Source organism: Lathyrus oleraceus, chromosome 4 (genome assembly GCF_024323335.1).
Source record: "Lathyrus oleraceus cultivar Zhongwan6 chromosome 4, CAAS_Psat_ZW6_1.0, whole genome shotgun sequence".
NCBI lineage: Eukaryota > Viridiplantae > Streptophyta > Magnoliopsida > Fabales > Fabaceae > Lathyrus > Lathyrus oleraceus.
In genome coordinates, this window is record NC_066582.1 from 371,712,414 (window position 1) to 371,723,870 (window position 11,457).

General features: G+C 35.5%; 1 protein-coding gene across 1 annotated transcript; it reads right to left on the reverse strand.

The window, feature by feature from the left end:
- Positions 1-1,736: 1,736 nt before the first annotated feature.
- LOC127137532 (U11/U12 small nuclear ribonucleoprotein 31 kDa protein) lies at positions 1,737-2,570 on the reverse strand. Its single transcript, XM_051063991.1, has one exon. It carries the CDS (start codon positions 2,568-2,570, stop codon positions 1,737-1,739), a length of 834 nt encoding a protein of 277 aa, XP_050919948.1.
- Between the last annotated feature and the right edge of the window lie 8,887 nt (positions 2,571-11,457).

The following is an 11,457-nucleotide window of genomic DNA, read 5'->3' on the forward strand; positions in this document are numbered from 1 at the left end:
CAGCCAGATGAATTAGCGCCCACACAACCAAATGCACCTAGGCGCCACTAGCATTGACGCCTCCTCATGAGGCCCAATGCAGGCGCCACTAGTATTGGCGCCTCCTCATGAGGAGCGCAATGCATGCGCCAATGCTAGTGGCGCCTCCTCGTGAGGAGCGCAATGCATGCGCCAATGCTATTGACGCCTCCTCTTTATGCATTGGGGGTGCCCCAGTTCATCTGACGCATCCTCTACCAAACCTGGTTATTTTGATAATTTTTTTAAATAATTAGTTATTTTGAAAAAAAAATAAAAAAAATTATTATTTTGAAAAAAAATTCCAAACTTTTACCTACTTCCTCTTCAAGAACACCCATATTAATCCTATTTGAATCTGCTCAAACTTCAACAAAATTCAAGAAACCGATATCCTGAATTTCACAAAACTCCCAATATCTTTATATCTGAGTACAATTATCGTACTATGTAATCAAGCTTCATGTTAATCCTATTCATAGAGGATATGAACTCTACTATTTTCATTAACTTGTGCCATAAGACAATGATTCAATTAGTAAAAAATATGAGCATACAAAAGTATATAGACAATCATGAATATGGTATCTATCGGTTATATATAACTGTCAACTGAATATGGTTTCAGAGTTATAGATATATCCAAAACCAACAATGCTTAAAACCAACAGTACAACAGTAACAATTGACCCCAAACTCCATATAATATAACTATACTTAATCCGATTCAAAGCCATAATTCAGAAAGAAAGGAAATAGCATAACAATAACCAATTTCTTTTTCTACATATCATTACAATGACATTCAAGATTAGCCCATGGTTCAAAAAGTTACAGAATAATTAAACCTATAATTTAAAGCCTAGTGTCGAGGGTGAGGCACAAATTGGTATTATTCTCCAGCTCAGCCAAGTGATTATGCATGAAAAGGATACCACATTTTCTCTGGGAGAAGCAATTTAAGCATTCTAAGAGAAACTTGAGAAATACTCATCAATCTGCATAAAAATGCTCAGTAGACATCAAAGAGTAAAGGTAATCAGAAGAACTGTTACCCATGGTTTTAAACTGCTTTCCACAAGAACGGCGACAGTAATTGTGACTACAAGTCTACAACCTATGCTTTTCAAGATCTCAACAACCACATCAAATCCAGCTATATCTGACTACAATATTCTACATATCAAATATCATAACATAACCACCACAACTGTAATTAAAAACCTTACTTATATGATAACAAGATGTGCATAAAGTAAACCAGGGTGTTACAATTTGATTACATTACATGTTTTAACTGAACCAAAATAAAAAACATAACGAACAGGCTTTTCCTTTCTGTTTTACAGGTAAACCGAATGCTAAATTAAGCCGATAAATAAGAGACTCGTCTGTCATCATTCATTAACTATGAAAATATGGAATACACAAAAATGCTCATCACCAATTCACCACCACTATCACTAATTACTACCACAATAACTAATAACTAACATGTGCTTGTGATCAAAACCATAAACACATCCAACCAAGCCAACAACATATAAACAATTTCATCAATTACACCATATCTTGATAAAAACAAAAAATTGCCATTTAGATCTATGAAACACTGGCACATATATAGACACGACACACAGGACTAGTTGAATAATGCGGTAATGCGGAATACCAAACACACACCTTCAATCTGAAGTGTCAATGCTACATAGTCATGATCAATCATCATCATCATGATCACTCTCATCACTGAAATACCCAGCTTTCTTCCCTTTCTTCTTCGTCTTGTTGTTGTCCAAACCCTCATCATCATTTCTGTTTCTCCCCAGCAACCTTTCACCCGCTTCATCATCCACAACAGAAGCCCAATTATCGTCAAACTGCTCCGCAGCAATCTGACCCTCCTCCTCCTCATCATCATCACCTTCCTCCTCCCCATCCCTATCCCTCAGCCCACTAAATCCCCGTCGCGGCTTCTTAGGCTGAGGCCGCGGCCTCGGCCCCAACTGATTCTTAGGACACTCATACGACAAATGACCATGCCCCCCACACTCATAACACAAAGCAGTCTCAGTATTGTACACGCGCTTCCGAATAAACTCCGGAGCACGTCCATTATCAGCAGCAATAGAAGCAGTTAGAGTCCTTCCATTGAGAATCTTCTTATTCATCTCCGCCACGGCGCGTTGGGCGTCATTACGAGAAACGAATTGGACAAACGCGACACCGCGGCTTAGGCGCGTGTGACGGTCTTTGAGAACGGTTACACGCGCGATGCGGCCGAAAGTAGAGAAGAGCGTATGGAGATCGGAGTTTGTTAGGGAGTAATCTAGATTAGAAACGTATAGCGTCGATTTTGATGGTGCTAAGGGTTCACCTGTTCCTCCTATTGATGATCCTTTGTTGTTCGGTTTTGATTGGGGTTGATTACTGGATGTGGTGCCGGTGGTGGTGTTGGGGGTTGAGGACGAAGCGCAGTAGCGGTAGTAGAAAACGTCGTCGTCTTCATCGTTGTCGCTGTGTTTTCGTTTGTGTTTCTTCTTGCTTGACATTTTTTTCGGTTCAGGTTTTTTGTTTCCGGCAACGGCGTTCGGTTTCCGGCGACGGAATTAGTTCTCCGATGCTTCTTTAATCTATAGAGGAAATCTGAGAGTGGAGAGATTCTATAATGCGTTTGAGAAACCCTAGAGAAGTGAAGCGAAACTCCAAGCGGATCTGGACATGGATCCGGATATTTTGGATTGGTTTTATATATGGTTTTATCCATTCTTATTTTTTTATAAGCAGTACTATCCATATGTAAATGGACAACTTGCTCACCGCCAGAGTACTTGTAAAGATAGCATAAAACTAAAAATTATTATGTTTTAATATTTTTTTATTTAATTGGTCAGCCACCCATCTGCATATATAAATTTTAATAATTTTTTGTTAGTATGATGCTAGATTTTTTAAGACAAAAATTTCTAGTTCGTTAGATATACAATTTTATTATATTATTTTAGATTATATTTTAATATCTTAAGATAAATAGAGTTATTGAAATTTAGCAAAAATAGAATAGAGTGAAATAGAAATTTTATTACTTTATTATTTGAATAATTAGCGATAAAAACAAAGTAAGTTTTTGATTCTGCTCATATAAAAGAGAAACAATACTGATGGAAAGTGATGAAAATTTTCATTCTGCTCATATTAAAGGGAACAATACTCGTAGAAAGTGATCAATACTAGTAGAAAGTGATGTAATTTTTTATTCCTCATATCTAAGGGAAACAATGCTAATGAAAAGTGATGAAATGAAATAAAATAGAATAATAAAATTTTATTATACTGGATCTGATTTTAATTAACTCAAACAATGTAATCTTATTCTATTTCATCTCATATCACTTCATATCATCTCATTGCATCAATTTAAGCAAAACCTTAGTCTAATAACTTCAGTTTCACAACATTTAAAAACTCTTATGTAGAATTTGTCCAGAATTGAAGAGGACTCATCTCTTACTAGAAACTCAACAATTAATTTGTTTTCAAAAGTAATGCTTTATTTATACGCTTAGATTATGTTTGGACATCTTAAAATGAAGATATAAGAATAAAAATGAACATAGTGAATCAACAAAATTAGAAGTACATACGATTAAAATGCATCAAAATCGATGACATCTTTTTAAATTTATTGAACTTTTCGCATTAGACTTTTTTCTATTGTATTATTTTTCAACATCATTTAATTTCTAGAACTCATGCATCCTATCCAAAAAAGCAAAGTTCTCACTCAGATGTTTCTTCCTTAAGACGTTCTCTCCATTCTACGAATGTTGGTGGTAGAGGACACCCTCGTTTCAAATAAGCTTGTATAAAATGCATCTTAGTAGCAATCTGTCTAATCAAGACAACCCGGCCATTTAAATTATTTGGAGGGCAACTTAGCAGAGGGAAAACGATTTACGAAAAACTATGTCTTGTAAACTAAACTAAAACTCAGTCATATACATTTGATATAAGATGACTCATTTCAGAAAAATTCATCCACTTTATTGTCGTTGTGGGGACACCAATTTTACTAAGAATCAAAGGATTTTGAATAGCTTGTATTTGTGCATTAGTCATATAGAGTCGCATGTAATTGTCGCACCTCAAAAAAAGATGATAATGCGATCCCTCGCGATAGGACGCGGAAAAAAAATGTTGTTCGAAACAGAGTCGCCACCGAACTTTATTTATTCCAATGAAGGAATAGGAAAATATCGAGAAAACCTTTAGAAATAAGAATAATGGTCGTCGCAACCATATTCGGGTTCGGGAGTCGATTACGCAAGGGGAAGGTATTAGCACCCCTCACGTCCGTTGTACTCAACGGGAACCTTTTAGTCTGATTTTGCTATTTGACTGTTAATTGACTGTTTATCTGCTTGCTTCGAGTAATTAGAATTGATGATAGATGTGGATGAAGACCTCAGGATGGGGGAAATGGGAGGTTTTTTATTAGTGTGCTCGCGAAGATACAGCAATCTCCTGCCTACGTATCCTTATGGTGCAATAAGGAAATCAGAGCATTCGTAGTTCGGGCTACTACGAATATTGGTTGTGTTTTGTTTTGATGAACGACTGTGTAGGTCGGCGTTCTAACGGCTAAACACTGGCTTGTCTACTCTCGGTGGAGGCTCTAGCACTGGTTTGTTGTGCGCATTAGAAAGGATTGACAGTGTTCTTTTTGAAAGGGTTTTGGTCACGCGGGGGTGACGAGTTGAATTGACGTGTTTGGATTTGATTGGTTTCGATCGCTCGAGGGCGAGAAGTTAGGTTTGATTTGTTGATGATTTGAGGAACGACGAAAGATTGAGCAATATGGTGTACACCAATCGTTCAATTCTTTCGAGGAATAATAAGGCGTGCGCCTTCTATTCCCTTTTCGTTCGAATTGTTTTGAAAGTTTGTTTGTGGATGTTGAATACGCACGGTAGTGAGGCGTACGCCTCCTACTTGCTTATTCAAAGAATAACGAGGCGTACGCCACCTATTCCCTTATCCAAGTTTATTTAACGTGTTTTAGTCGGAAGTCGATAATTTGTGCAATATGGCGTACGCCAATTATCCAAATAATCGAGAGACGGTGAGGCGTACGCCTCCCATCTTTTATCACCCGAGGTTTAAATTGTAAAAAGATATGTTTAGATATTGTATTCGATTTATGAAGATAGCTTGAATTTTGGGTTGGTAGGTTTGGATTTGTCGATGATTTGAGCAAGGTGGCGTACGCCAATTATTCAAATAATCAAGGAGTGGTGAGGCGTACGCCTCCCATTCTCTATTGAAGTTGTATAGTTTATTTTGTAAAATTGGGTTTGATATAAGAGGTGATTTGAGTTTATTCGATTGTGTTTTAAGTTTGATGACAAAAACTCGAGCAATGTGGCGTACGCCAATTATTCGAATAATCGAAAGATAGTGAGGCGTACGCCTCCTATCCTCTTTATTATCATAAATTTAGAATTAAATGTTTTAGAATTTGTAGTTGATTTGGAAAATGATTTGAATATGATGGTTGAAGTTTAGAAATAATTTGAATTTAGAACCTATGTTTGATTTGAAAAATTGATTTGAAATTGTATGATTATTAGGGTTTTAATTGAATGACGAAAATCCGAGCAATATGGCGTACGCCAATTATTCGAATAATCGAGAGATAATGAAGCGGATGCTCACTATTCTCCTTTTCATTCAAAGATTAATTATTAAAAATAAAACTTTTAGAATTTATAATTAATTGGTGGAGTGATTTTAATTTTATGGAGTTTTAGGGTTTTAAATGAATGACGAAAATCCGAGCAATATGGCGTACGCCAATTGTTCGAATAGTCGAGAGATAGTGAAGCGGAGGCTTACTATTCTCCTTTTCATTCAAAATTAAATTAAATAATTTTTAAGAGAATACTATTTAAATACGGTGAATTTGAATTTATTTAGAATTAATATACTTTTGGGAAAGACTATTTGGTATTGGACCAACGTCAAACTTATTTATTAGAAAATAAAGTAAATTATTTGTTGACGTTAACCATTAATCCACCATTTAACTAATTATAATATTATAACAAGATAAAAAGAAGAGTTGAAAATAGTAATCGAAACCGAACTAATAAATATTTCTAATATTAGTGTTATCTTAATTTTAATTAAAACAATCAAGAATAGCTCATAAACCAAGTAGACCAAATTGGAATGTTTGGGAAATAAATAAAAAGTTAGGCCCTAAACATTGGATCAAAGAAGGCCCAAGGGACTTAAAGTAGTGTTATTTTCGGGATGGGCCACAAGGCCCAAAATCCTCTCCTACTCAGCCAAGTGGTACCGCCGAGAAGAGAAAAGGTTGGCCTCGGTTTACCTACCGCCACGCGCATCATTGTTCATTGATAACATCATAAAGATTTTGGGAACATAATCTGACAGCACCCAAGTATCTATCATCAATAACATTAATTTACTCTTAATAATATTTTAAAAGAAGAAACAATCACCCCTTAAAGCAAAGAAATAAATCAAAATAATTTTGTCTCTCTCTCTTAAAACGACTCTTCATTCTTTCTGGAAAATATCCTCTCCCTATTAAATCGTGTGCATGGTCCCAATCCAAAACTGCAGAGAGAGAAAAAAATTTGAAAGGAAACCGATGAACACCCTTCGGTGTTCATCCTCAAACAAACCAGGACTCGAACATGAAGTTCAAAACTTCCAACGTGACAAACGACCACAATCCCCTCAAACCTCCAAATCCTCGACGGGATCTAGAAAACAGTAGCGAATCGGAACCTCAAAGGAAAACCTAATCTTAGCTTCTAACCCGTTTTCTATATCACAATCAACAGCAGAAATTAACGAGTCAAAATACAAGGTCAAAGCACTTTAAAGCAAAATAAAAGGGAAAGATTCCGCCGGAGCATCGTAGCCCCGACGAAGACCTGACGGCCATGATTACCTTCGGTGAGTATGTATGACGTTGTCCCTCTTCTTTTGCTTGTTGTTTCAAGTTTCTTCCTTTTCTTTCTATCCTTCTGTATCCACTCCTTGTTTTCTGTCTGATTCTGACTTTCTCCTCTAATTGATTGTCATTTCCTTTTGCACGCGATTGAAGGGGTCAAGCTCTTCAAACCCTGATTTTCAGTGTGAAAATCAGAGTTGAAATACAGAGTTTTAGCGGAGCTTTTCGGTGTAAGGTTCGTTTGGGATTTCAGCAGAGTGACGGTATTTTTCTTCTCTCCTTTTTCAATCGATTAGCTTTCCTTTTTATAGAGTGAAATGAGCTCCCCAAAATCGTGTGTGGATCCTTGGCAGATGGTGCAAAAAGGAATCATTCCGTTAGCATCAAATCTTTCTTTAGATTTTGGTGGGGACCAATGTAAATGTGGTAGGAAACGGATTTGATTGTGGTCCCAAAAAATCTCCAAATGCGTGGCCGTCTTCACTGAATCTCCCATCTAGTTTTTACTGCGGTGAAACCTTCAACAATTGAGGTAAGGAAATTGGTATTTACTGGCATATATTTTAACCTTAATTGATGACTTCTCAACTTCGATTCACAACACTTCTTCCGTTTTTGCTGATGTGAGGACTTAATACATTTAGGTATGAATTGCTGCTCAAGTATTTTCGAATCCTGTGAATCTTTGCCTTTGGTTTATCATAACAATTGTGTGCTTACAAGTCTTATGACCATTAAATTGATGCCATGTTTGATACTTGGTTTGGTATTTGGTAGGTGATCTGAATGATATTCAGGATGCTTGATGATACTTGTATGGATGTTAACCTTGTTGATGGCTGAGCTTGGATTGCTAGTCTGCTGTGTTTTACATGGTGGTAGTCATGATTGCTCCTGTGATTCTATTACCATGAGGTTAGTCATATGCTGAAAACCTGTTAACTTGGAATGTGATGTTGTTAGCTATTGTGTTAGAAGTTTGAATGAAATTTTGCTATGGTAATGATTATTTTTGTTTTGGATACTTTGCTTGTGCGTGAGCTGATTTGTGGGTTGCTATGCTTGGTGATGCAGTAGTGGTTTGTGCAGTTTTTAGATCGTATATTTGATCAAGGTTAGATGGTTTGGTAACAGGTTTCTTCTTGTCATGGTTCAGCATCTGTCATGGTTCTCTGATAATAGGTTCTATTGTAACAGGTTTTTTTTTAAGCATACCCTGGCACTGTTTTGGTTTGGAGCATTATGGCGTTTAAACCAATCCCGTCTTTAATTGATGATTCATAATGCAATGGTCCTGCCGCTATAGCTAAACCTTATGTCCCAAAAAGGTGAATCTTTAAATGTATCCTCATTTCCAAGTGTAGGCTAAGAGATACTCTCAACTGTGTTTAGCATGTTAGTTTTCTCGATTGTTTAACATCTCTGCTACCGACCAAATCCCTATCCAGTTATTAACATCAACATTCTGGAACTGAATCATCTGTCTTGGAGTTGTTAACCATCCTGCCATTGAAGGACAATCATGTTGCCAAGGTCTGCAACATGGCCTGCTGTGGGAGGAATACTCTGAACTTGCGTCTGTAGCCGTTTTTTGTTTTTTGGGTGTGACGGCTTGTTTTTGCTGTTTTGCCGTTCGGCAGCTTGTGACAGTTTTTCTTCTTTTGATCATAATCTCTTTGGGAAAATCCTTACTCATTGTTTCTTTGAATCCTGCAGGTTTCACTCATGATACCAAGTTTACTGCTTCTGGAAGTGTTTTGGTGAAGAGAGTGCATGGAGTTGTCGTGGTCAACTGTCATGATGTTTTAAGCTTATATACTTTTTTATTGTAATGTCCTCAAGTCTTTAGATCATAGGCCATGGCTGTGTGTAAATCATGAGGTCTACCAATATAACTGTAAACTATGCCCCTTACAAAATTTATTCTCAGAAGGATCGTGCCCATATGGAAAAAGAATGGTTTTGTACATCTAAATTTGTATTTTTTGATCAAAAGTAACATTATTATGAAGTCCATAGAAAACTGTTTCATTTTCTTTCTTATAGGAATTAAAAGACATTGAATCTAAATCCTCAGGAAATTTTCTCAAGTCAGGACCAGGAAATGCAAATCCTAGGCCATCCGTTAAATAGCTCTTTAGACGTGGCCCGAGATGAGTAGAAAAAAATGCTCATTTAATAAGAATGCTCGCCATGAGACGTGATGGACCATAATAATGCACCAATCTTGTAGGTCGGCCAAAAGGACTTGTTGATATGAATCAATTTGTACTTATGAACCAAATGATGCTTTTTATAATCTTGAATTAATGAGACGTGAGCCTTCGAGGCAACCTATGCATGGAGTAGATGATGTCATTGACTACAATGACATGTACCATGCTCAATGAATGAATAACAATAATATGCATCTTAATCCAGTGATCCACTTAATAAACAAAAGCTTCTTTGTGATTATTCTAATCAGTTGATTATAGTGGATTAAATCTGTGTGTATAAGGTGAAATCACTTTGGAGGGTGGACTATAGTAGCTTTGAGTTTCAAGCGAACGATAATAAAATACTTGTGTTTTTATCTCTTTGTTATTAACTTTTAAGTGGTGTTCTTGAGTTGGTAAAAAACTTTTGTTTTATAAAACTCAATTCAAACCCCCTTTCTTATGTTTTTCACACCTTCGGGGTTTGTTTTAATTCTGACGGGGCTACCACTAGCAGATTGCTTACTAAGTGTGGGGGTGTTTTTCGTGACAGTCAAGAAAGATAACTTTGTGGCTTTCATAAGACTATTGGTGATTGCAATAGTCTTGCTACAGAATTCTGGGGTGTCCTTATGGGTTTGGAGCTTGCTTGGAAGAGAGATTTCAAGAACCTTATTGTTCAAGATGGCAAAAAGACAGTAGCAGATGCTCTCCAAGGGTCGCCTTTGAAGTCTAAACAAGGTTCGACTTTGGCTAGGCATATTCTTCTTCTCCTTCAGCATTTTAAAGAAGTGCATTCATTCACATTTTTAGAAAAACTATTAAGTGTGCTGATTTTTTAACCAAACTAGATTTGTCCAGTTTTGATGGTTGTATCTGATTCGATGATAATTTTTTTAGTAACGGTTCAAATGTCTATGAGACATGCTGCCTAATGTCTCCTCATTTTAGACCTTTGATCCTCCCATTTTACTAATAAATAAATATATATTTGATTAAACAAACTTAAAAAATTATTATTTTTATTATATGAGTTAAATAGTTTAAGTTTCAAATTCTGAAACGTCCCAAAAAAAAACTATTTACTTACATTCTGAATTTAAAAGAATATACATTTCAAATTCTGAGTTGTCCCCCAAAAAAATTCTATCAATGAAAGCCCTAATCGTCACCAAAAATATATATTATATTTTATATTTCAAAGAATTTAAATTTCAAATTCTGAATTTATTACCATCAATTACATCTAAAATTATTAGATTACTTTTCACAATATAAATTCATAATTTAAAAAACAAATACTTTTAAAATTACTGACTTAAATTTATTTATTTATCTTCTATTTTGCTAAAATTATATTTTTTTACTCTCCAATTTTTAAAACTAATATTTTGGTTCGCTATTGAACAACGCTGCATTATTTTTAGTTTTCAAAACTTTACTTTCATTAGAGAGGTACTTCATTTCAAAATTATTTTACCAAACAAAATTTATCTCAAAATAAACATCATTTTACTTTTTCAATATCAATTTCTTTCAGAATGCCATTAAATAATTAAAACTTCTTTCAAGTCATTATTCTCCTATACATTTATGACAATTTATAAAAACCTTAAACTATTCTTATTTTAGGATGGAATGAGTAAGCAATCAATAGACATTTATGAACTAATAAAATATATCATTGTTTTTATAATTAATTTTATTTTTTATTTTATTTGTATTAAAATATTACAAATATATTAAAACAAACTTTTAGAATTTTTTTTCAAAATAATTCCAAAATAACCAATTATTCAAAAATATTACCAAAATAATCAGGTTTGATAGAGGATGCGGCAGATGAATTGACGTACCCCCAATGCATGAAGAGGAGGCGCCAATAGCATTGACGCATGCATTAGACTCCTCGTGAGGAGGCGCCAATGCTAGTGGCGCCTACATTGGGCCTCATGAGGAGGCGCCAATGTTAGTGGCGCCTATGTATGTTTGATTGGTGTATGCGCCAATTCATCTGGCGCATACACCCCCTGCTATTTTTTTTAATTATTAATATTTAATTTTTATTATTTAATAAAAAAGAAATAGTAATGAAAAAAAAATTCATTGATGATGTAATAATTGGTTACATTGGACTGACAATAAACTAATGACCCGTCCGATTATAACGTCCCCCTGTTCCACATCCCGGTGCGTTAGTTTATCTCCTAGGTCTTCCACGATTTTCTTGAGGTGTTTGGGGTCTTTGTGTGC

Bases quoted from the DNA above. Each gene is read 5' to 3' on its own strand.
- LOC127137532 (XM_051063991.1), bottom strand. From the start codon at position 2,570: ATGTCAAGCAAGAAGAAACACAAACGAAAACACAGCGACAACGATGAA.